The sequence below is a fragment of the Sciurus carolinensis genome, chromosome 17 (genome assembly GCF_902686445.1).
Source record: "Sciurus carolinensis chromosome 17, mSciCar1.2, whole genome shotgun sequence".
NCBI classification, from domain to species: Eukaryota; Metazoa; Chordata; class Mammalia; order Rodentia; family Sciuridae; genus Sciurus; species Sciurus carolinensis.
This window is the reverse complement of record NC_062229.1, coordinates 43349335-43376625: the sequence shown is the minus strand read 5'-3', so window position 1 is coordinate 43376625 and position 27291 is coordinate 43349335. Positions and strand designations below refer to the sequence as shown.

Here is a 27291-nt window from a genome sequence, read left to right as displayed (position 1 = left end):
CTCCCCATTATATAATTAAATGTTTTACAAATCCAGAGTCAACAGGCGCTCAAGTGAGAAGTGTGAAGAATAACCTATGAGAAACCATCTGTGTGGACACAGCTGTGTGAGCAAATGCACACAACTTTAAGTTCATGAGCTTAAGTTTCTATCCCTTTAACTTCTGGGTATTGGGCTACATGATCTCTAAGATGCCCTTCAATCCTAAACTTCCCTAAGTCTTCTTGGATGTTAAAAAACAAGTATGGATATGTTCAGAAACTGTGGTCTCTTGATTGTGAGCTCCTGAAAGTTTGGACTATTTCTCAGTCATGTTTACATGCCCAGTATCCAATATCTTGGATGCTCAAGTGACATTAAATTTAATTCGAATTTTCCATTGAAAACTCAAGAATTTACTAAAGTTCTAATTTGGGTCAAATAATTTCTTGATCTAATCAAATGATTATATCATGGTATCCAATGATTGGAATTCTCATGAATATTTTCATTATGCATTAGTGAGTATGATAGGCTTATATTCATCTACAGAAATTTAATGTTTGATTTTATAATACTGAAAGACTGATTAAAGGTAATGCCAGCTGTAATTGATATTCTGATGGCTCATTTGTATTTCTATTTAGCTAAATAATATAGGAGTATAATTCCTACTTGGGGTTGAGAAATTTGGGATACAAAAATATTCAGAATTTTCTCATTCAAATGGCTCTTGAGGTCCATAAAAGCAGTATTGGGGAAAAAGCCTGAGAGAAATTATATAAATTATGAAGCAGTTTAAGCCACTTTCATGAAAAATCTTATGCCTTCTGGTTTTTGAAAAAGATGTAGAAAATTTTCAACTTGTCTATGTAGCATGGGGAACAGTGGTCATTTCATCTTGCACATCAATGTTAGATTAGTCATTAAATAGGTCTTTGATTGCAAAACACTGGTTGGTGAATTCTATGACTTAATAAATGTTGTTTGGCAGGTAAAATGTTTAAAGCATAGAATTCAAAGGGCTTGTGAGTGGAGTGGGGGAATAACAAGAGGGTCTTGGCAGAAAAATATTGGGAATCACAATTTGACACTGTACAACTTAAATTGAATTATGGGAAATAAGTCATTTTTAAAAACTTCTAACTTATTGGTGGCAGCGGGGAGATGTGTATTCCCTCCTATTTTTCTGCTGTCACTTCCCACATGATGTGATTATAGCATGTGAAGTCTTACATCCTGGTGTGTGCTCAGAATCCAGCAAAACACTATGGCTATTCTTTTGGATTTGGCTGCCCCAGGAACTGATGCCTATTAAAAAACGAAGTAATAATAACAGTAGCAAACATTTGGAAATGCTTCTTTTACCAGTTATTGCAGCAACAAAGAGACTGTATTGAAATTACTTCCCTTCCCATAAATTGTCTGCTTCGAATTTTTTGTTTGGATTATTACGACACTAAAATATATCTTTTCATTAAATGATAAAGAAAAAACTAAGCCATTTCTTATCTCTCTTACTTTCTAGTAAAAGAAAAGACCTTGAGTGATGTAGAAAATTCTTGCAGGAAACATTAAGGTGCTAAATTTGAAATGTGCCACTAGAAGACAATATGAATTACAGGGATGGGCTAAGCAAAGCTAAAAATATTTAACTTACTTGCTAAACACGCTTCTTAAAAAATAAAAACATCCAGGTACACCTGTTCCCCCTGCCCCCAATTGTAGGACAGTAATTCTGTGGGCTGTTTTCTTATAATTAAATGAACAGTGAGTGCCTACCAGGCACCAGGTCATCATCCCTCATCATGGCTATCCTACATGGAGCCCTGGTGCCTAGACTTGGTGTTAAGTGACATATCTTACAACCTCCCCACAGTCCTTTGAGAAAAGCTCAGTGTTTTTGCCATGGGGATTTAAAAGAGGTCCCCAAGTGAATGAAATGTGCAGTCTAGGCTGCAAACATGAACCTCGTGGGTTGCACACCTGAGACCTGTACTCTCTTGAGGGCCTAACACAGAAATTAATTTATTAAAAAATTTTTTTTCCCTTAGAATGCTTATTCTCATAACCGAAAGCACCAGACAACTCAAAACAACTCACGAAAGCAGCATGGACTAGCATTCTAAGGCGTTGCCTACAGAATCACCAACAAAGACTTTCTGAGACAGACTCAAATTTCCCCATGGAGCTCCATTTCTTCCGTGAGAAATGCTGCCCGTGGTATTGCACTCTCAAAGGACTTTCTGAATGTTTGAACTGAAGAGGCTCCTACTCTGAGGGGTGACTCAGATAAATGAGATGCTGATGCCATTGGGCACATGCACAATTTCAGGAACTGTGGGTCTGTCATTTATGGGAGCAAGTGACAACATACACCCAGGTAAGCAATAGAAGGAAAGCATCATTAATTACATTTCAATTTGTCACCCGTGGCCAGGTTAGGCCTAAATTAGAGGGTGACAGGTGATAGTTTAGATGATTTTTGTAGATGCTCAGATGCCCAAACTAACATTTTCTAAAATGTACAATGGTGGGGGAATCTGGCTAGAATAGTGGTTCTCAAACTTCTGTGTGTATCAAAGTCACCTTGGAGAGTTAATTAGGCATGCAGAGTCCCTGGCACTGGTCACTAGATAAAATGGTATGATAGAGCTACTGCATTTTTTTTTAAACAAAACTTCCTAGTGATTATGATATCACCACCGAATTGGAGAACAACCAATCTTTCCTCAGCATGGATTGCACTTTAGAATCTTGTGAGGAGTTAAAAAAAAAAAAAAAAAATCCAAAGATGCCAGAGGCTCAAGACCTCCGGACTAGAATCTCTGGGGGTGGGACATAGGCTTTAGCACATTTGAGTGGCTTCCCAGGTGACTACAGTGGGCAGCTAGAATGGAAGACCACTGTTCCCAAATCATGGTTTTCAGACTGGGTTGAACTACCTGGAAATTTTTAAAAGAATCCTAAGTCTCAGGTCCTACCCAGAGATTCTGATATAACTGGTCTGGGATGGCATGGGCATCAGGAGTTAAAAAGCTCTCAGGGTGATTCTAAGGTGCAGCCAAGTTTGAGTATAACAAGGTTAGGTCCTCTATAGAAGAAGGGGTCTGCTTCAATAAGTCAAGGGAAGATGGCTTAGTACATCTGCTTTGGAGACTCAGTATGCACATTAGCAAGATAAAGACTAAGAACTGTGTTAAAAACAACAGAACAAAATAAACATAATCACTATTTGAAGTCATTTAACTCTCAGCTTCTCAGAGTTTGGGAACTGAGGGTTCAGAACTCAACAATCCACTGGGGTGTCCCTTGGGTAAGTCACTTCACCATGTTGGCCTCGCCCTGTCAATGTGTAAACTGAGGCTTAGAGACTCTGAGTTCAGTTCTAGCTCCAGTCCAAGAACACATCTGCACTCTCAGGCTCTGAGAGTTGGAGTTCCACACCAGTTTCCTTTTTACCACACAGCCAAATTCCAGAGTGAGAATGTCATCATAGCTAAGACTTGAAAGAGAAGTGAAGCTCGATAAGACAGCAGCCTGGAACTTTTCAGCTGGGGATGGTGGCAGGTGGTGGTGGTATATAAAAATAACTTTTGACTCACTGCAAACAAAATAACACCATAAGTTCATTATGGGCTAAATTCTTGTTGGGAAAAATGATTTTCAATTCTTTTGAAGGACCTTGTCGCTATGTATGCACAATTTCTGGGAATTCGGTGGCATGTTAAGTTACAGCTATTATTACAGTTAGTTGTTGTCCAATAAAGATGTTCTGGGCAATTCTTGGCTATAGTAGGCTTGGAGGTTGAGGTTGAGATGAGTTGATCAGGTGGTGTTGGTGGAGATAATGGGAATAATGACAGTGAGGGGTGGTGATGATGATGGTGGTGGTGGTGATAGGAATGATGAAAGTGGGGTAAGGTCCAGGGACAATGGGGCCAGGGGTGGATCAGGAGAAGCTTAACAGTGGACAGAGTGGTTTCTAGGAAGGATGTGGGAGTTGGAGAAGAAATAGATATTTTTCTTCACTCTTCTGTTCTCATATTCTATTCCCTGCAAAACTTTGTTCTTGTAATATTTTCAACTTTCAGATCACCTGGCTGCAGCTCAGATTTGGAAACTAGAGTTGTTATAGAAGCAATTATGTATGAGTCCTCAGGAGTTTTGAGAGGTTTTTACTAATCTCATGAGTTGGTGAGATTAATATGGGCTCTTAAAGAAAGCCTCTACTTTGGAGGAAAAGGTACACTCATACATTGCTGGTGGGATTGCAAAGTGGTACAGCCACTCTGGAAAGCAGTATGGAGACTCTTCAGAAAACTTGGAATGAACCCACCATTTGACCCAGCTATCCCACTCCTTGGTTTATGCCCCAAGGACTTAAAATCTAGCATACTACAGTGACATAGGCACATCAATGTTTATAGCAACTCAATTTACAATAGCTAGATGGTGGAACCAACCTAGATGCCCTTCAATAGATGAATGGATAAAGAAACTGTGGTATATATACACAATGGAGTATTATTCAGTCATAAAAAATTAAATTTGACATCTGTAGGTAAATGAATGGAGCTGGAGAATATCATGCTAAGTGAAATAAGCCAATCCCAAAAAACCAAAGGCTGAATGTTTTCTTTGATAGGTAGATGATGATACATAATGTGGGTGGGGAGTAAGGGAAGAATGGAGGAATGCCGGATTGTATAGAGGGAAATGAGGGGAGGGGAGGGGTAGGGGGAAGGAAAGACGGGGGAATGTGACAAATATCATTACCCTATGTACATGTATGATTACATGAATGGTGTGACTCTAGATTGTGTACATCCAGAGAAATGAAAAGTTGTACCCCATTTGTGTACAATGAATCAAAATGCCGTCTGCTATCATGTATAATTAAATAGAGCAAACAATTAAAAAAAAAAAAAAAGAAAGAAAGAAAGCAAGCCCCTACTTTTCTGCAGGAAGTTCCTTCTCCAGGAGAAGTTCAGGGAGTTAAAGAGGGGAGGGATGGGGAAAAGGATCAGAACTGAGTACAGGAGGCTGGTTCCTTTCCCCCAGATTCTGTGGTAGAATCTACTATCCTCGTGTTGTATGAAGGGTTACCTTTTCCTCTGCTTACTAAGGAAAATAAAACATTTGCTTTTGTTTTGAAGAAAAGGCTGAAGTGGTAGCTACATAGAAATTCTCTTTTTTTGTGGTTTCTTGATTTTCCCCTTGTTACAGTGGAAACTGGAGAACACATTGAACTGAAGGGCTGGTCTCTTTCTCAGACTGGATAAACACCATGGAGGGATTTTCACTCTCTTCTACCAATTTGTAAATAACAGGGAAAAGAATGTAAAATGATCAACATTTAAGCTTTTCCCTTGCCTTGCTTTACAAGCTCTTAAGCTCAAGCTTAAGGAAGCTCTGTTTATTTTCTTGAGTGGGGTTTTAAGAGGCTATGCAAATGGAGGAGGGGAAGTGAAGGGGCCTTGAGACTCAAAGGAAATGAGCAGGTGGAACCAGCAGGCAGAGAGCAGGGGAAGAAGCTTCCTGAGGAGTGGGGAAGGGAGGCAGTGGGTATAGAGTGGATACCCCAGTTCTAAGCCTGGGGAGAGAGGGGGAGAGGATACGAGGTTTCAGAGTGATGGTGAAGAGTGGATCTCTGGGAGAGATAGCTGAGGATGGATGAGCTTCTGCTGGCCGGGTATGTATCAGCCTCCCTTCTGCCCTCACCACATTTCAGGTAAGGCTGGTGTTGGCTTTCTGGTCTACCTGCAGGGAGATTTAAATTCCTTTTAAAAGTGATAACCAAGCTGAGGAGGGAGCCAAAAGTCCTCAGCTTTGTTGTATGGTTAAATACTCAGCATGTAAAAATCAAGGTTCTTTTTTTGTAATTGGCTCAGGCAACTGTGGACAAGTTGGGTAAGTTGGTATTTTTCTTTCTGTAAAACTATTCATGGCAATGTTTGCCATGTGTATAGATGATGCTATAAAATTCAAGGCAACATTTTATTTTTGGTCACAACTGGGAAAATAGGGATTTGAAAGAAAGTGAAATAGGTCTTCTGATGGCTTTTAGAATAATTATGACAGTAGGATAAAAACCATTCTGAAGCGTCACTACTCTGGGACCATGTGGGAAAGAAAGTTGGGCGCCATATTGGCACACCACGTTGCTGACCTCCCTTGGCTGACCTCCCTCTGTTGTTTTTTACTTTGTAAAGGTAACCAGTCCAAGGACCTGAAGGGTAATATGAGAGGATGTGGTTGAGAAAATCCTGTTAACCAAGGCAATCCTGTGTCTAAACAGAACTACACATGGAGACAGAAGTTTCAACTCATCGCAAGAGTGCCTGAGCTCAGTCACTCTGTATGCACCAGAAAACATTTCTAAGCTCATCAACAAGAAATAAATAAAAATTACACTCATAGAGAAGTTACTGTATATAAACTAAAAAACTTTACTATGTCCCCAAATGCCATAACATCATAGATCAAAATAAAAATTAGATGGAGATAATAAGAGAGGGAAAAGAAGAAAGCATATGTGAGAAAATGTTACATTTGAGGACTCTGGTAAAGGACAGCTGAGAATTCTTTGTATTAATCTTACAACTTGTCTGTAAGGATGAAATTATTTCAAAAGAAGAAATTTTTTTAAAAGTTCAAATACTGCCATAAACAAAAAACAAAAGCAGATGTACACTAAATTGGGGGAAATATTTGTAACATTTGTGATAGAGAATGAATTAATTCCTTAACATATAAATCACAAGAAAAAGGCAAACACTGCAACAGAAAAGTTAAAAGGATGGGTAAGTTACAAAAAATGAAGTTTTTGTGGCCAAGCAACACGTGTGTATGTTTGTGTGCACGTGTATTGTCAAATTATCAGTAAGAAAAATGTACGTTTTTAAGAGCTACAATAAAATTTTGCTTAATAAATTGCCTCCTGAAATCAAAAGGCTCATACATCAAATACCTCTACAGTTGGAAGATATAATGATTAAATGGAGGCTGCATTGCTGGTGGTGTCTCAAATGGTCCCTATAATCTGGTTAAAATTTGGTAAAAGAAGTCCAGTTCCTTTGATCCAGCATTTCCTTTTACTTAGTAGAAAGTATCCCAAGGAAATAATCAGAGAGGTACAGAATAAAGGACAAGGCAGTTCATTATAAAATATATTCATCATATCATCTTTCAACAAATATATATTCATAATTTTTTTTTTTCGGTACCAGGAATTGAACTCAGGGAAACTTAACCACTGAGCCACATCCCCAGCCCTTTTTATTTTTTTGTTTTGAGAGAGGGTCTTGCTAAATTGCTGAGGCTGGCTTTGAACATGCAATCCTCCTGCCTCAGTGTCCTGAGTCAGTGGGATTACAGGCATATGCCACCACATCCAGCTTATATTCATAATATATTATTCGCAATAACATACTATTTGCAATAACATCACAAGCAGCGATGATATCATGGGTGATGGTTCACTAAGTAAGCATGAATGAAATCCTTGTGTGGAAAGGTATTGATTGACAGTGGGAACTGTTAATAATCTGTACACTGCTAACATCAGTTTTCTTTGAAGAGTCATTATTTTGCTGCCAATTTACCTTCTGACACCACGAGAAGCTGTTTCATGTAGGTTACAGGACATATGCACGACTCTGATTCTCTTTTTGAAATGTTCATTAAGGAGCAGCAGAAAAGCCTACACGCGCACTGAAGGTCTGCCTTTGCAAAGCCGTGTGGGCTTTATGACACCACACTGAGTTTTCCCAAATTTCACATTTTGTTTGACTGAAAAACTTGTTCAGCAGGATAGTTTCAAAATGCAAGTGTATTGCTCCAGGGTTCACGTTTTTTTAAGAAAATTATACTCAAGCCTCAATGTATGTAGGCCTTAACTTTATGAAAATATGACTTACATTCAATTCTGAAATATAACCACCGTGGTCTTAAACAATGGAAGAGGAGTTGGAGATGAACTAGTCTCTTTCTTTTTCATTTAATTCATAAGGAGGGGAAGGTTTAGAGAGATTTAGTGACTTCCCTAGTTAATATCCCTGATGCCTAAACAACTTTCACAAATAGTGGGAAAAAAAGTCAAAGACCATAATAGACAAATGGATATTTGGAATGAACAGCAAGTTACAGATGAAGGAACAACAGTGACCAATAATTGTAAAATATGCTCAGTCTCTGGAATTGTAAGGAAAATGTGGATAAACCTGTCATTCTTAAGTTTAACACATGACACCCTAACAAAGAAGCAAGGAACAAAAAGAAAAACATAATAATAATGCAAAGACCATCCAGTGGGAAATACTGATCAGCGCCTCAAAGGTGTCTGTACATCCCTGCAAACTGTAGTCCCAGGACACTCAGCAATAATGCCTCAATAAAAATAAATAAGGACAAACACCAGTCAGGAAGTTGAACAAGCAAGCCAGTCATGAGGAAGAAGTGCAAGTTAAATAACTGAATGAGAAATATATTGTTTACATTAAAATGCTAATAGTATGGCTTTCAATTACTGGGGACCAGTTTCAATGAAAACATCAAATATGTTGCTAACTTCATACCTTATTCTAATTTTATAAAACTAAATTCCGTGTAAACACACCCAGATGCTTGCCTCTGTCTCTTTGGGCACGCCAAGAAGAGTCGGAGTTCTTATTTCCATTGCAAATAAGGCCAAATGCCTCTAAGTTTGGTATTAAAATTTTTAGGTATTCATATCTTAGAGCAAATTCCCCTCTGCTGTGAATCATGGTTTTATTCAAAGTAGAGCTCATTATAATGTCATAAATGTCAGGAGAATTCCCCTCAGATTACCTGAGAAGTGGTACTTAATTCCAGACAAATAAAATATCATATAAAGGGCACTTCCTTACTTTCCTCCTTAAGAATCAGTATTTTTCAATGAATGATTTCATACAACCTCAATTTCAAAAGAGGTGGAGTAAAAGAGTGAGAAAATTCTGATATTAAATGACCCCCCCATAAACAATTTTCCATTTGAGTAAATTCAAAACACATAAACTTAATAAACATTGTGGCCAAAAGAGCCTATATATTAAAAAATTTGCCTCCTTTATCTAAAAATCTTGGCCTGCTTGCTTTTGGGAACACAGATTCTATGTTTTCAAACTCTTGCTCATTTAAAAATTGGTTTCATAAGAGTTAATTGATCTCCTGTATTGCATAATAGTAATAGGTACTTATGCTTTTAAAGAAAAAAATAAGCAAACTTGGCTCTTCAATTATACACCTAAAGCAAACACTGAATTCCTGCAGCTTACAACTTTATTTTGGTCTCCCCCACCCCACCCCACTCCTTTTCTTTTCTTTTTTTTTTTTTAAACTTTTTAAAACTTTTCTCCGCTTACTTTTTTATGTAGTGCTGGGGACAGAACCCAGTGCCTCCCATACTAGACAACCACTCTACCACTGAGCCACAACCCCAGCCCGCCCCTTTGGTTTCTTAAAATAAGCACATAGCCTTAGCCCACAGTGAAAGAGAAAGGGGAAGGGACACTGTTTCAGTTCACATACAAACAAGGTGTGTAAAGCAATGCCTGTCTTCTCTGAACCCATCATATATGCTGAGCACATGAGTGTACCCAGCACAGGGGTCGGTTTCTTTTGAAAATATTACTAAATAAGTTTCTACACTATGAAACAAATGCTGGAATTGAAAACTCCCTCTTCCATTAGGAGGCAGCCAGAGTTCTGGCTCAGCTGAAAGGAAGGCCTCAGGAGGTCTGCTGAAAAGTTAGCTTAATCTAGAATTGTCCAGGAGTCAGTCGAGTTCCTGGCTCAGCCTCCAGCTGACTTCGCCTGGGTGTGGTGCTCCACACCATAGTCATCATCCCAGAGTCTAGAGCAAGCATCAGCAAATGGCAATCAATGACCAAAGCTGGCCTGCTGCCTGTTTTGAAAATTAAATTTACTATGACATAGCCAAGCCTGTTTGCTTACATACAGTCAATGGTTCTTCTTGCTGCAATAGCAGAACTGAGTAGTTATGACAGACAATATATGGTCTGAGAAGCCAGAAATATTTATTCACTGGTCCATTACCACCAATCAATCAATAGTTGTCAATTCCTGATCTGGAGGGACCTGGGTTGGATGGTCACTATTGTACTCTATCGAGAACTTACCTTCCTTAGCAAGCAAAACCCATTTTATTATTGACTTTTTTGCCAAAAAAATGGACAGCTCCAAGTGATAGCCTTGATTCCAGGTGATAGCCTTCTTCCCACAACGTCCCACCCTTTTTAATTTTTTTTTGGCAGTTGGGGATTGAACCCCGGGGCTCACTCTTACTAGGCAAATGCTGTACCACTAAGCTAAAATCCAGTACTTTAAAAATTGTTATTTTGAATCAAAGTCTCCCTAAGTTGCCCTGGTTGGCCTTGAACTTGTCATCCTCCTGCCTCAGCTTCCTGAGTAGCTGGGATGGCTGGACTATAAGTCTTCGATGTTTTTATAAGTTCATTGCTAACATTTAAAAATTAGAATATTTCACTTAAAATCTGGATTTCCAATTTCTCTTGAAAATTCAAAGTTTCTGGACACACCCTGGTCTTCATTCCTGTTTGGCAGTGTGTGCTCAGAGTAGGGGAGCTCTCTTTCAGAGAGAACCCAAGTTCTACAGTTCTATTTGGTTTTCCTTACACCTGACCTTTGTAATTGTTAGTGTTATTGTCCTTGGGGCCTTTGAGCATGTGATCTCTGCTCTCTACTGCGTAAAGAATTTGTGCTATTGCAGTGACCTATTCCTCCAGGTTACTAGGTTTTATAGCTCACTTGTGCCTCAAGTGATCTAATTACTTTCCATTCTGACTCTACTGCTCAGTGGAATAAACAGCCCACTTTTGGACACAAGAATGCCGTGGTCACCAAGGATGGAGAGCCATTTATCATAGGAATCTGAATGACTGTAAAGAGTAAACATATCCAGTGTGCTGGTGATCTTAGGATGGCTTCAAAACTAACCTTTGACTGAGAGTTACCATTTCCTCTCCATCAACTTTCTGGTGATGATGGATCTCATAAATCCAGAAGAAGACAGAAGCACATTTTTTAGGGATGTATTCACTGGGATGAATACTACTTGTTTGTTTGGAAAGAATGGTTGCCAAGACTCTCAGGTCAGTCTAGGAACCTATACTTCACTTTAGGTGAAACAAAAGTGGATACACACAAAAAAAATTAAGAAAGAACATATAAATACCTGTCATACTGTTGGGAGTCATAGGTTAGTAATCATTCTGGATCCTTCTTTTCACTGACATCTCCTACAAAGAGAAAATATAAAAAAAAAAGTAACGTAGGTTATAATTTGCTTTTTTCCATAATGTTTGTGTTTCAAACAGTATATGCATTATTAACCTTGAGGCAAGATTTGTCACACTCAACACAGAACTGAGGAAACTGAAGCCTAACAGTGTCTTGTGACATGTAAGTTTACAAGACCTCTTAGTTTTTAATTGCAGAGTTTCTTCTGTAAATATATTTTTAAAGTAATATGTATTTTTTTCAAGTCACACTCTTCCATCTCAGGTTTTTAAGAAAGCTTCCAGCCCACTGATTGGCTCTTGTCCCCCAGGAGTGGCTAAGATGTAGTAGCATCTTTAATCTAGATCTTTGCTTCTCAGAGTGTGGTCTGAGGACAGGATTTCAGCATCAGCTGATAGTTAGAACCACTTTAATGAGACTCTACGTTTAGACAAGATCCCAGGTGATTCATGTGCCCTTTCAATCTTAGATGCCCTGTTCTAGAAAACAAAATCCCTTTCTGCCCATTTATGAGTTTTCTCCAGTCAGAGCTTCCTCCTGCCATCACCACTTCATTAATGAGATCCATGACCAACAGACCGTCTGGTCCTCAGACTGGAGAAGGAAGTCCCGTGAGTGTCAATGCCCAGTTGCACACTGACCAAGGGATGAGGACTGAAGGATGCAGATGACAGACACAGGTGGCTGATGAACACAGGTCTGTGTCCTTCAGCATATTTCTGGAGTCAGATCAGAATTGGGTTGTTTATTCTGTAGGGTATTCTGCGTCCAGTGGAGAACAGCAGCATGTTGGCTTTAAAATAGCACCAAAGTCTGAGGTAGGGGTTTCAGGGTCAATGCTGTCATGTACTAGCTGTGGGATCATGACAAGTAATTTCAAAGCACTGAAATCTCCATTTCTTCAGTGTAAAACAAGAAAACTAATACACGCTTCACTTATTTCAGAAGGATAACGTTTGGGTTTTATATTTTTTAATTGGTTCTTTCTAGTTAAACATGGCCGTAGAATCCGTTTTGACATAATTATAGAAGCAGGGAATATATCTTATTCTAATTTGTTTCTGAGTTTTAAAGAGGATGTGAGTGAGGGGCCAGGTGCAGTGGCATATGCCTTGTAATCCCAGCGACTCCAGAGGCTGAGGCAGGAGGATCGTGAGTTCAAAGCCAGCCTCAGCAATTTAGTGAGGCCCTAAGCAACTCAGTGAGATCCTGTCTCTAAAGAAAATACAAAAAAGGGATGGGGATGTGGCTTAGTGGTTGATTGTCCCTGAGTTCAATCCCCAATACCCCCGAAACAAAAAAAAAGAAAGAGGATGTGAGTAAAAATGCTGGCTGTCCTATAATGTACTGGGCATAGGAAAGCCATTGGATGAAGAAAAAATCATCTCTTCTTGTTGGGGAAGAGGAAGTATATGAACTGTGTTCACAATGCAGACTTATATATGGCCATTCATTCTGACTCCACACTTAATACTAAGCAGTGAAGTCATACCCTGATCATAGCTCTTGTCACACCCAGTGAAAATTATAGGTTTACGTGACTGCCTTTTCCCCCAAGACAATAATCTCTTCATGGCAGGGTCTGCCATTCTGATTTTTATATCTTTCATATCGAGCAGAGTATCAGACACGAAATAGGCACTCAACAAGTACATGTTGAAGAACTGAATAAAACAAATGAAGTTGATGTGGCATGATGTAAGCCACCTGCATTGGCATCTGATAGAGCAGAAGAATATTATTAACTACTAGGAAAATGCGTTCTTGCTCCTAATCAGCTTTCCAGGGGGCCCTAGCCCAAGTCTTTGCCCATCCTCATTGAAGCTGGGTTTTGAGTGAGATGGAGCAAGTTTGGAAATGTCCTCCACTGAGAACACAGGTCACCTGGACTGTGTTGCTCTTCTTATAAACTATGCAGCCATTAGTCTCCCCCTCAGACCCAGGGGAGCTGCTAAGTTTTCACATGACATTCTCCAGAATGTTCTGCAGATAATGAGGAACTCTGCTCAAGCTGGGCGAACCTGTGCCCCACCTCTGGTCAAACTGGTTCAAGACCTGAGGTGAGCTAATAAGATGCCTCTTCTAGGTATTTGGAGAGAGAAAGGAAAAGAAGAAGAGAGGAAAGAAGGGAAGGAGGCAGGAAGGGAAAGAACTCATTAGAATTAATAAAATTCATTAGAAGTTAAAACCCTAACTTGTTTGGGTCCTTGTCTCTCAGCCACCTGGAAAAAGTCCATCTGAAGGTAAAAGAGGATCAACCTGATTTCAGAGACTCTGAGGTGAAAAGGGAATGCTGTGGCCCATACCCTTGGCTTCAGTTCCCCCTGAGGCCCAGCTCTGTCCCCTTCTGCTCCCCTGAGGGTCTGGCTCTTCAACCTTCCCTGGTCACCCTGAGAAAAATGATATTCTTTTTTAACATAAGCTGATTCAAGTCAGGTTTCTGTCACTTGCAACCGAAAGAATTCTGGCTGTTAACACCTGGATTAAAACATAACACTAATACAAATGTGTCAGAAGAGTGTATTCTTTTTATCATCTCAAAGCTGGACTACAAAATTCCAGCTCTGTTATTGCTATACTAGCAAATCAAGAATTTATATCACAATTCCAGATAGGCATATAAACTAAAGTGTTATATGTGAAACAAAGAATCCAGGAACAGGAAAAAAGTATCTTATTAACACTTTAGTGTCAGCACTGCAAGACTTAGTACTAAGTTTCCTATGTAGTAGTATATTCCCTCAACTACTTTAGTATTACTGTTATGATATATAAGCAGTAGCATTGGTATGACTATAGTATTAATGGTATACTAGTACCACTATTACTATAGTACTTGAGCACCGATTATAGCATTTAGTATTATTCAGCGCTATTTTCCTTAAATGAGCCCTAGAGTTTTTTAAATGTAATTTGGTAAAGCTTCTAATAATCGTCCAGGGTAGGTAGGTGTCCCAGGGTCTTATTTCCTAGTCATCCTTTAGTACATTGTGTGCATCAGCAGAGTGCTCCAAACTCGAGGGGAACCTATCTCCAGAACCTTGGTCTGTAGCTCACCAGAAGTTCATGTGGTCAAAGGAGAAAAGGGTTTAAAAATAAAGCAAGCTTAGTTATTCACCTGCTAGGAAGGAATCAAGCATAGGGAAGGGCTTTGTTAAGCAAGTCTGTGAGGAGGAAGAGTCAGGTGATTTGTTAGGAAAGGGCAGCTACACTCTGACTGATCGCTAGCACTTTGTTTAGGAAATAATGAACTATTGTCTATATAGCTTCCATTAAAACAAATTTCATAGCTTTCTGGTCAGGGGAGAGTTTTTCTTAACTTTTTTTCTTATATATATTTTATTGGTGCATTATAGTTGTACATAATAGTGGAACTGTTATATATTGTTATGTATTTGTACATGCACATAATATAATAATATAATGTGGTCAATATCATTCTCCAGTGTTTCCTCTTTCCCTTTTCTTCTCCCTTCCCCTGGTCCCTTTCCTGTCCTCTATGGGTCTCCCTTTGATTTTCATGAGATTTCCTGTCCCCCACCTTCCTTTTTCTTTTCCTCTTTAGTTTCCACATAAAAGAAAACATAAAGCCCTTGATTCTCTGAATTTGGGTTATTTCACTTAACGTAATGTTCTCAAGTTCCATCCATTTTCCTGAAAATGACATCTCATTCTTTATGGTGGAACAAAAATCCATTGTGAATACGTACCACATTTTCCTTATCCATTAATTCACTGATGGATGCCTACACTGGTTCCATAGCTGGCTGTTGTGAATTGTGCTGCTATAAACAATGGATACGCATGTATTATTATAGTATGCTGACTTCATTTCCTTTGGATAAATACTAAGGGGTGGTATAGCTGGGTCATATGGTGGTTCCATTCCTTGTCTTTTGAGCAACTTCCATACCAATTTCCACAGTGGTTGTACCAATTTACAATTCCACCAACAGTGTAAAAGTGTTCCTTTTTCTCCACATCCTCTCCAGCATTAATTATGTTTGCATTTTTGATGGTTTGCCATTCTAACTGGAGTGATGTGAAATCTTAGTGTAGTTTTGGTTTGTATTTCACTAATTACTAAAGATGTTGAACATTTTTTTCATATATTTGGTAATTTATATTTTTTCTTTTGAGAAGTGTGTTTTACTTCATTTACTCACTAATTAATTGGCTTATTTGTTTTTGGCGTTTTGGGAGTTCTTTATATATTCTAGATATTAATCCTCTGTCAGAAGTAGCTAGCAAAGAGTTTTTTTTCCCCCATTCTGGAAGTTCTTTTTTCCATTCTTGTTTCCTTGACTGTGGAAGTTTTTTATTTTGAAGGCATCCCAATTTATTAATTCTTGATATTATTCCTGAGCTTTAGGGGGAGAAAGTAGCCTGTGCCTATATGCTGGCGTGCTGACCTTACATTTTCTTCTAAAAGTTGTGTAGTATCTGGTCCAATTCCTAGGTTTTTGATCCATTTTGAGTTTCATGTATGGTGAGAGATAAGAGTCTAGTCTCATTCTTCTACATATGGATAGCCAGTTTCCTCAGCCCCAATTGTTTATTTATTTATTTTTTTTCCATCTTTCCATCTTCTAAGGTTTTCTTTAATTTCTTTCTTTAGCGTTCTGTTTAAAAGGCTGTCTTTTCTCTAATGTATGCTTTTGGCACTTTGTCAAGGATCAGATGACTGTATCTGTGTGGGTTTGTACCTGCGTCTCCCATTCTTTACCATTGGTTAATGTTTCTGTTTGTATGCCAGTATCATAGAGTTTTTGTTACTATAGCTTCATATATTTGAAGTCAGGTATTGTGATTCCTCCAGCATTGATTTTTTTGGGTTAGAATTTCTTTGGCTATTCTGGGTCTTTTGTCCTTCCAAATGAAGTTTTGGACTGCCTTTTTTTTTTTTTTTTTCTTGTTCTGTAAAGAATGTCATTGGTATTTTGATGGGTATTGCATTGAATGTGTATGTTGCTTTTGGTCATTTGGCCATTTGAACAATCTTAATTCTGCCTATCCATGAACACGAGACCTTTCCATTTCTTGGGTCTTTTTCAATTTTTTTCTTCACTGTTCTGTAGTTTTCATTATAGAGTCTGTTGTTTACCTCCTTGGTTAGATTTACTCCTAGGTATATTTTGAGGCTATTGTGAAAGGAATTGTTTTCCTGATTTCTTTTTCAGAAGATTCATTATTGGTGTATAGGAAAGCTATTGATTTTTGTATACTGATTTTGTAACCTGCTACTTTGCTGAATTTGTTTATTAGCTCTAGCAATCTTTCAGTGCAGCTTTTTGGATCTTCTAAGTAGAGGATTATATCATCTGTAAACAGTGAGAATTTGACTTCCTACTTTTCTATTTTTATCTCCTTTATTTCTTTTTCTTGCTCTGGCTAGAATTTTTAGTACTATATTGAATGGAAGTAGTGAGAGTAGACATCTTCCAATTTTAAAGGAAATGCTTTCAGTTTTGCCCCATTCACTAGGATGTTGACTTTTTGTTTGTCATATATAGCCTTTGTGATATTGAGGAGGTTCCTCGTACCCCTAGTTTCTTTCATGTTTTTATCATGATTGTGTGCTGAATTTTGTCGAAGATTTTCTCTGCATCTATTGAGATGACCATGTGATTTTTGTCCTTAATTTATGTGGCAAATTATATTTATTGATTTGCGCATGTTGAACCATCTTTGCAACCCTGGAATAAAACCAAGTTGGTCATGAAGTACAATCTTCTTAATATGTTGCCAAATATCATTTGCTAATATTTCATTAAAGATTTTTGCATCTAAGTTCATGAGGGATATTGGTCTGTAGTTTTTCTTTCCTTGATTTGTCCTTATCTTGTTTGGTATAAGGGAAATACTGGCTTCATAGAAATAGTTTGGAAGTGCTCCATCCATTTTTATTTCATGGAATGGTTCGAGGAATATTGGCATTAGTTATTTGAAGTTGTGGTAGAATTTAGCTGAGGATCCATCTGGTCCTGGGTTTTTCTTTGTTGAAAGGCTTTTTATTACTACTTCTAGTTCATTGCTAGTTATTGGTCTGTTTAGGTTTTTTTATATCCTCTTGATTTAATTGTGTCAGGTCACATGTGTCTAGAAATGTAGAAATATGGCTATTTCTTCTAGGTTGGTCTTCAATTTATTGAAATACAAGTTTTCAACAACAAAAAAATTATGCGTCCCCAGTGAGTCCCTGGATTTCTATGATATTTGTGGTCATTTCTCCTTTTTCCATCCGTAATTTTATTAATTTGGGTCTTTCTCTTCCTTTTGCTTAGTTTGACTAAGGGTTTATCAATCTTATTTATCCTTTCAAAGAATCAAATCTTTGCTTCATCGATCCTTTATATTGTTTTTCTCTAATTCTCGGTTTCATTGATTTCAGCTCTGATTTTAATTATTTCCTTCCTTCTACTGTTTTTTGAATTGGCTTGTTCATATCTTTCATGGTTATTTAGATACATCTTTGTGTTGTTTTTCTGGAATCTTTTTGATTTTCTTATGTAGGTACTCATAGCTACAAGCTTTCCTCTTAGAACCACTTCATAGAGTTTCAAAGGTTCTGGTATGTAGTATCAGTATTCTTGTTTGATTCTAAGAGTATTTAAATTTCTTAGGGGAGACTTTTCAGTTATACCCAATGAAGATCCACATGTGTACCAGGGACCTTCAAAGTCTCTTAGCAGCCTCAAGTTTGGCACTAGTTGGGGGAGAGATGCCATTCCATTTATTCTCCTGGGCGGGTGCTGCTGAGGTGGAAAATATTTCTTACACATGGGTCATTCTTTGGCCCGGTCAGTCAGTTGAGAGGCTGTCCTGAAGGCTCGCTCTGCTTAGGCCATGCTCCAGGTTTTGTTTAAAGATGACTCTCAGCCTGCCCATGAGGAGCTTCTAGCCAACAGAAGAAATGTCACCAAAAAAAAGCCCCAAAGTGTACAGGTTTCACTTTCTATGTCTCTTCAGTGTAGAGAAGGCATGAGAAAAGGGAAGGCGAGGACCCCCTATCTGGGCGTGTCTGGGAAACCTTCGGAGTCAGGTGATCCAGGACTCTCCTTTGTAACAGGCCTCTCCCCAGGTTATGACTTAACTCTCTGTTCTCATGCTGTCCTTCTAGGCAGGCGGACTACTCCACAGGCAAGGAGCCTGTGCAGAGAACCTGGGTAACTCCTTTACATCATGCAGCAGTGAGCAGGGAGACACATGATCCACTTTGAGGTTTTAGAACTTCACTGCAGGTGCTAAGTGAGAAGCAGAGCAGTCACGTGCTATGTCAGGTCTGGGGGAGGGGAAGGGGCTAGAACTGAGGTAGTGAAGTAGAAGAGGACAGAGGGTCAGGGACTTGGGACATTTAGCAGGTGGAGGTAGCAGGACGTGGTGTTGAATGTCCTGTGAGCATTTACCTCTGGTCTGAACTCTGGGGAGGCAGATAGGCTAAGAGGGGAGGCTCTGTGCCCTCAAGGAATTTACAATCCATTTTACAAGCTGGCCGGGCAGGAGCAGCTAAAAATACAAGTCACAGATGCTTTGTGCCAAGGGTTCGTGCTAAGACTCATGCAGGCTCAGCTTTCTCTGTCAGTTCCGTCCTCTTTCAGTTTATGTCTGGTAGGTAAAACTCATTCCCCTTGGAAGAGGGGAAAGTGGACATTCGCTCCCCCAGAAACAAATATTTTTGATATAAAGACAGAAGTGATGGGAAAGTTGTTATTGAGTCCTCTGAAACTGAAAAATAAATGAAATTATTATAGACACTTAGGAAACAGGTGGAGGGACCTTGGAAGACACCAGCTCCCTGCGACTCTTGGTGAGCTGTGGTTGCTGCTAAAAACTGGAAGGCCACATGCACAGACGGAGTGTAGCCCTGTAGGACAAGGGCCAGAGCGAATGTGGGCATCTACATTTTAAGAGCAGTGTCTCATGTAAATGTCCTGGATGATGAAAAACCTAAGAAATATTTAAGGTGACTTTGATGGCTTAAAGGCTCAAGGACAGCACAGAAGTTTACCTCCCTGGACACCATCATCACCAAGATAAAAAGGAGGTAGAACTGCTTCTCTCTCCCATGCCATTTTCCTCTTCTGAGGCTGAATTTGACCTATTTGACCTTTTATGAAAGTTTTTTCTTTCAAGGTTACCTTTCATGTTCACTTAACCTTATTATGCTGAGTAAGGAAGGTGGGGCACAGTAATGAATTTGTCCCCAACTCTATAGCATCCTAAATGCAGCACTGGTTGTTTTTCCCCGAGGCCTTTGCATTTTTTTTTTTTTTTTTTTTTTTTGGCTGTGCTGGGGATTGAACCCAGGGCTTTGTGCTTGAAAGGCAAGCACTCTACCGACTGAGCTATCTCCCCAGCCCGGCCTTTGCATTTTAATAGTGAATCTAGGACCCAGTGAATGTTATGACTGAATTTCTGATGATGGGAATAAGTTAGGAACTCAAGTAGTAGAGAACAGAGGCAAGAGGTATTCGAATCATACCACGCTGTGATCCACCTTTTATAATTTGTAACAGACTCCTCGTTTAGAAGTGTAGTATTAAAAATTCAGTAAGAGAAAAATATTTTAAAATAAAATATTTTAATATAAATATTTTTAAAAGCCAGCATAGCTAGACTTGGGATGGGAGCTGGTTCAAAAGGAATATTAGGCTCTGAGAAAGTGAATGAAAATGTGGAATACACTACAAGCTCTGCCCATTCTTCCGCCTAGGTGTTAATCTGGGTGGATCACCTCTTAGTGAGAAGGCGAAGTCAGAATTCCTTTAGTGGGAAAGGCAGGAGGCTCAAGCCCCACACAGCAGACATCAGCAAATGACTCTTGAAGGGCAAAGCTATAATTTTCATTTCAGATTTTTAGCAGTCACTGTAAGCATTTTGCCTTTTGGAAGGGAGACAATACAACCAGGTTCTGTGGTTGAAACTGAGCTTAATTTGCTGTGGCTAATTTTGTTGTTGTTATAAGCAAAATGATTAGCCTTTACTTCTTCCCCACCCATCCTTTCCTAATTTATGTCCCATCAACAAATTCTTGAGTGCATCTCTCCTTTTCATTTTAATCTTTGTCTGGACCAATCATTGTCCCCTTCTTTCTGTTTTTCTTCTCATCTCTCTTCCATCTCTTCAGCAGGCAAAATCACCATGGCATCTTGGAAAGACCACAGGCCCTGCCACTTACTAAGGGAATCACAAGGCATAGTGGCAACCAAGAGATGCATTTTTAAAACGGGGATAAGATCATCTACCTTAAAGGGGAATGCGTGGAGTAAATAAGATAAGTGCACTTGATACACGGTGATATTCTTCCACCCTTAGGAACGAGGTTCTGGGGCCACAGCCTGAGCAAGGTCCTGGTTCCACTTTCCCAGTCCGCAGTGGAAGGGGCAGGATTCTTGGGGTCGGAGTGGGCTTTACAACAAATACCCTGCAAATCTAAAATCATCTGCTACATCTAATTTATTATCACACGGAATAAAACATAGAGCACTTTTTTTTTTTTTAACCAAATAATGCAGTGGTAGAAAAGTCAAAGAGAAATCAGCCAATAAAATTTTATGAGGTTAACTCTGAAAGGCTCAACCGGCGCCCGTCCTGGGTTTATGGTACGTTTTCTTGGAAGCTGCTGTTCTCTACAGGTGACTATCTCTGAACGGCATCTAAGAAATGGGGGCGAGTCTCAGGTGGAAAGCAGATAGGTGCTTTGAGGAATGTCTGACACAGCAGGCGCAACCGCTTCAGCAGATACCCAGTTGGCCGGAGCAGCGGTGAACGCCTCTGCTGACACCTGCTGGAGAGCAGTGCAGCTGCCCGGGGCCAACCTGGGGAAAGTTTGATCAAGGGCGCACGTGCACGTGTGTGCACACGTGCATGTGTGAGCGCCTGTGGTGCGCGCACGTGTATGTGCGCGCGCGCACGTGTGTGCGAGATGAAAGGCCTGGAAACACATTCATCGCGTCGGGGTAATTAAATAATTCCTGAGGAATGAGATGTACCCCGCAGAACCGCCAGATGCCTGCATCTATAATTGTGGTTAGGTGACTCACTGAGACACATGCGTGAAAAGCAACAAACAAGAATGTGAAAATAAAACATTCACACTGAAGCAAATGAGTTATTGATTTTTTTTTTTAAGTGTTTAATGACGAATAAGACACTAACAAACCACCCACTCGCTCCACCAATCCTAGAAAAGGCTACTCCTTGACTGCTTGATAGCAGTATCATCTACAGAAATAAATAAATATGCAGTCTTGTCCCAAGGAACAGGCGTCTCCTAGTCTGAGTTCAGGGTCTGCACTCTTTGGAATCCACAGTGAATAACTTGCAGATTTTCAACTCTGGTATCAGAACGGTTACCTTTGTAAAGGGTGTTGTAAAGAGAGCTTTGCCCTTAAAATTCTTTGAAGAGGAAAATAAAATTCTCCTAACATAGTCATCACCCGTTTACTGAAATGCTAAATGGTAAGCAGAGGAGGGGAGTGACATGGCAATATTCCTACAGAAAAAAACATCTGAACCGTGCAGTGTCCATTTCCCCCTTTGTTAGGTTCTTGTTTGGAGCTGCTTGGTAATGGTCCTTTTGGTTAACTTTATCAGCAAATTCACTGGTTTCCAGTGGAATGTCATGTGCACCCTCTGCACTGAGTTTTGTCTTTCGATGATCTGTTTTAAGGGTCATTTTTTAGGAATGGACCAGAGCAATCATTAATTCAAATTTGTAAGATTTAATCCATTGTACTTAACTCAAGAAAAAAGAGCTGGGGCATTAAATGGGAATTTAGTTTATTTCTAAAAAAAAAAAAAAAATCACAGAATCCTTGGTTAAGGGAGCTGGAATGGGTGCCTCTGGGTAGGAAGGTTTGGAAGGAAAGAAGCCCTTCAAGGGTGTGTGTTGTAATTTTCTGTAAGTTTCCCCCTGACATTTAAGTTAAATAAAGAATATGTGTTTTTGTATGAGTGTTTGTCTGAATACCTAATCCTGTCAAAAATATATAATTTCTATATAGTGATGCTGTCACACAAAGATTCCTCTTGTTCCATGCCTGGTACTCTCAGTGTTTCAATCATTTTTTCACGGTGACCCCCAGATCAAAATAAATACTTAAATGCTCTGTTTATGAAACACTTCAATGCAAATAGCCTGATTGTGGTACTTTGCATGGTATCTGAGAGCTGTTGCTGTGTTTCCCTCAAAAAACTACAAATATCCCACTGTATTCCTATAGGTTTGCTGTGGCACTCCCAGGGTACCTTGGTGCCAAGTTTGGGAATTGTGCCTATCACTGATTTGGAAATTGGTGATAAGTCCCAGGGTGTGATCTGCGTCCTCTTCACTCGGCCCTCACTCTGAGATCTTGGTCGTACAATCTGACCCGTAAATTTCAACCTGCTAAGTGATTCTGACTTACTGATGTGGAGTAGAGAATAAGGAGGAGACAGTCAAGGCTTTGAATTTAAGGCAGTCCTGGGACTAAGTCAGGTTTGGTTATCACTAGTTTCCTGAGCCCCTACCACACGGGTAGGATGTGATGAAAAATCTGGAAGGTAAAATGACACAGATGTAAGGACTGTGAAGAAGGGGGACACAGCAAGTCACACTGTCACTGGGAGCTGCAAGAGTGCCAAAAACAACCGATAATCTGGTCAGATATCAAACACTTTAAGTTCCTAAGTGAAAATCTGACAAATGAGCCTGAGCTGTGAAACATGCCTGAGTCCTTGAGTGAGGACCTCAGAGATGAATGGCAGGTGGCCTGGTCTGTCTCTGACTTACAGATAGCAGTGAGCTGCCTATAGTCACCTCCAGCTTGGGCCATCAAACACCTGGTGAACACCTGGAAGGCTTACTAAAACAGATTGCTGGGCTGTACCCCAGAGCTTCCAATTCAGTTATTTCAGGGGTACCAGAGAAGTCTGCATTTCTAACAAGTCCCCATGTGATCTGGTTTCACTTCCAGGGACTGTGTGTTGAGAGTCACCTGCCTTAACCATATAGCAACATGCTGGAGGAACTGGGGACCCATCCTGGAAGGTGGCATCCCTGCCTCTCCATCCTGCCCAGCACATGCTTGGCCTTCTCTAGATCACATCCAGCACAAGGTACTCACTCTGGCTGAGGCACCTGGTTCTGCTGGTGGAATATTTCCTTCTCTGAAGACCATGTGCATTTTACATGGGCACCACTGAATTTGGGATTTTTTTTTTTTTTTTTTTTTTTTTTTTTTTTTTGGTGGTGCTGGGGCTTGAACCCAGGGCCTTGTGCATGCGAGGCAAGCACTCTACCAACTGAGCTATATCCCCAGCCCTGAATTTGGGATATTTAAGTCCTATAGTAATAAAATGACAACGAGACATGATGTGCATGGGGTTTTTGCATTTTGGAGATGGGCTTTGCACTCTGCTTACCTGGAAGCAGGGGGCACAACCACTGAGACTGGAGGAAGAGTGGTCCCTCGCTTCTCAAGGAGGGGGTTCACGGCAGACCCGGCGAGGAGCTCTGCCCATCTCCTCCAGGGCGGAGCATTCTCTTGACAACTTCTGCTCATGGGAAGCACCTGAGCATGAGGCTGTGTGGGGACACGTCATCCTCTGATCACTAACGTCACTTTCTGTGCTGCTGTGAGCCCACATGCCTGCTCATGGTTTTGGATTTACTGGATATGACCCTTCTGTATTGTGTCCTATTTGGTTTTATTAGTGACATGGAGAAGACTCCTCCCCTGCTTCTTGCAACCCTTCCTTGGGTGGTGGCGAAATTGTCACCCGTGTGGTTTATGCAATGCACACTGCTGCTGCACTGAAGAACAGGTTCACAAAGGGGTAGTTGCGATAGCACCAGAAGATGGGTCACGCCTCTTAGTGGAAGTGTACACGTTCATTCACACTCACCCTCCTCACCTGCCCCCTCGATCTACTTCCTTAGAGCAGGATTCTCAAAGTAGGGTCCCCAGATCAACAGCACATGCAGCCCACACTAGGATGGCAGATGCTCAGCCTCTGTGGTAGCACTGCTCAATCAGAGACTCCAGGGTGGGCTTCCGCAGTCTGTGCTGCCCTCCGGGTAACCCTTCCTATGTGCGTTTCAAGAATGACCCCTTTAGAGTCTGGGTGTGCCCCTACCCATTGCCACAAATTAGAAGATCTTCAAAAGGTGGAGACCACTCTCCTTCCTTTCCCCACAGGTCAGCACTGTGATCAGCACATAATAGGAACTCAAGAAACATTTGTTAGGTATGGAAGCTAGGGCAGCTCCACTCCCGCATGACAGTGAATCAACATGCCACTGGCGTGCCACCTCTGCGAGGTTGCCAACTCTGGGTCTGAATCATCTTCCATTTCTTATGGGCTGTATTTTCCATATTTACAAATCAGCTTTCCCCAAATCCTCTCCAAGGTTTTTACATTCCTTTCAGTTCAGGAAGCCAAAAACACAAAATGCCATGTTTTAGCCAGTGTCTGTTCCCTGCTGGGGGTGGGGGGAGGGCATTTCTGCATGATTCTTAAATTCCATACTCCCAGCGTGGTGATTATTTTCTGAACAATAGAATGAGATTGCTGATTCATGTTCAGCTCACATCTCCAAGCATCTTTTTTTTTTTTTTTTTCTTCCCTGCTGTTCTTGTTCTGAGGCAACACAATAATGTTCTATTCATTCCCTAGGAATTACAAATGCCAACAGCTCAGATATGCAACCGAAGGATCCCCCTCCCCTCTGGCTTATTTAAAGCCTTCCCACAAAGAACACATTTTGAAATATTATACGGTCTTTACTTTGAGCCATTTGGCCTGCACAAGGATGGTTAGGCCTCATTATTATTGTTTTTAAGCCACAGTTCCTTGCACAATGCCTGACACACAGTCATGATTATTCTAAAACACTACTTGTTGAGTGAATTACATACCACTTCCTGAGGTTCCAGTCTTACCCTTGTAGGTTATAAACCCTCTCTTTGGTGCAAGGATAAAGTCTGTTCTCACATTCAGAGGCTCATGTTTAAATCTAGCCAAAGAATGGGATCACCTTTGACGGTCTAGGTGGGTTCCTGCCAGCCTCACCCCAGATTGCACACTGTCTGCAGCTCCAACCCTGCCACCGCCTTGGCAGCAAGACCTCTGGCTGCCTCTAGGCACCACTTTGCCAATGAACAGCTGGGGTCATCTGTGGTGCTTTCTTTCCTAACTGCACAACCAAACTGGTGGGACTGCTTAGTGGTCCAAAGCTCTACTGCTCAACATGGGCTGCACATCAAAATCACCTGGGTGGGTTTGAAAAATCCCAGAGCCCAGGCTGTGCCCCAGCCCAGTTAGTGTTTTGGAACTCATGCCAGTTTCATGAAGCTGCCAGGTGATTCCAGTGTGCAGTCAAGGCTGAGAACCATTGCCCTAAAGTGCCTTCTTAAGTAGTATCTGGAAGGCCCTCTACATCTGCCTTGTTCCTCTTCAACATGGCGGTTAGAGTGGTCCTGTTAGTATCTAACTCAGTTCATGTCACTCTGCTCCTCAAAACCCTGCCAAGATGCCCATGATCTGTCCCTTTGCCTTTGTCTTCTCTCCCCATTTCAGCTTTTCCAAGCTCTTTGCTATTCCTCAAACCTGTTATCTGTATTCCCCTGCTCAGGTGGCATGTGCCCACTTTTTCTGTGCCTGAATCCTCATCTCTCATTCACCTGCTCGGGCCCTTCCCTCGCCCTTGTTAGTCATGCACACCTGACCTTCCAGGGGATGTGCTTTTGGATGTCTCGATCCCTGCCATAACCTGCCGGCCCTGTGCACTGCCTTCCCAACATCTCCCATCCTGCTCTACCGTCTCCTTTCCATAGTACTTAGCATCTTTTCCCATGGGGACCGTGGACTTCTGTGCCTTGCTGTCTCTGCTTATTGTTTTGACTCCCTCTACTCAGGAGTCAGTTTTGCTTTGTTCACTGATGACTCCAAGAGCTAGCCCAGCATGTGGCACATAGCAGGTCCTTAACTAAACCTTGTTCAATGAAGAAGAGTGGTCACACCTTTGGAGATGGAGGAGGGGAGGCTCAGTGACATAGGAAGAAAATAAATATTCTTAAAAATTACAATTTTTGAGGACAAGACTTATCACATGATTCTAATTACTAGTAACACAAAGGCAATCATCACAAAGGCAGATGATTGGTCATGTAGGTCTGGGTGGTGAGGGATGGAGAGTGGCTGATGAATGTGAGGGGTGATGGAATGTTCTAGTCCAAAAATGACATTATGGTGATGGCTTTACAACTCTGAAAATTTACTAAAATCCACTAATACATGTACTTTGAATGGATGAACGTTGCTGGTAAATTATAAAATATTGAAAATGCACACTTAACTGAAGCATCCCGCAGAGTGTTAAATCTAAAACTGAAAAAGACCCAGAGGCTATCGTTATTTCTTATCAGGCATGTAGATTTTCTCTGGCTTGGGTTCTGAAGTGAGGCAGGGAGAACTTTCCTTGGTCCTTATTGGCTGCCAGGGAGGTCTATTTATTAATAAGAAGATGTAATTTAGACTTCTTGATCAAGGCTCAGCTCAAGAGTAATTTATTTGGACTAAATGACTTTCTCTAATACCTCCCACATCTTTCAAAATTCTGCAGTCTTTTTCAGGACTTCGAGCAGCCACCTTGTATGAAACTGAGCTTCACATGGGTTTGACGCTTTTGCATTTATAAGGCCAAGAGAAACTCGAGCTCCACTGACATCATTTACAACCTGTGAATGGCCAATTATCCTGCACATCACAAAGATCCATGTGCCTGCAGCTGGGAACTGGGAGCCACCTTGGCTTGTGCCCTGTGACTCTCCAATTTGCTGATATTATGGTCACCTAATAACACATGAACCGATGACAGCACACTGAGATGAAAATGATGGACAACTCAAAGGAGACCATTCACTGTCCTGGGAGCTCAGCAGCATACCCTGTTAAGCAACGAAAGGGGAAAGCTTTCTGCTCTTTTGCTTATTTCTCCATTCAAAATCTTGACACATGCCTGTT

General features: G+C 40.6%; 1 protein-coding gene and 1 non-coding gene across 5 annotated transcripts in view; both read right to left on the bottom strand.

Moving 5' to 3' along the window:
* Thrb (thyroid hormone receptor beta) overlaps window positions 1-27291 on the bottom strand; it is a 376546-nt gene that overhangs the window by 103190 nt on the left and 246065 nt on the right. For all 4 annotated transcript variants that reach the window (XM_047530284.1, XM_047530280.1, XM_047530281.1 and 1 more), the window contains exon 3: window positions 11219-11282. In XM_047530284.1, coding sequence (XP_047386240.1) covers window positions 11219-11240 — 22 coding nt within the window. In that variant the 5' untranslated portion in view covers window positions 11241-11282. The remainder of the gene's footprint in view (window positions 1-11218; window positions 11283-27291) is intronic.
* On the bottom strand, window positions 19566-19642 carry Trnae-uuc (transfer RNA glutamic acid (anticodon UUC)). Its single transcript has one exon. It is a non-coding gene; the product is annotated as a tRNA-Glu (tRNA).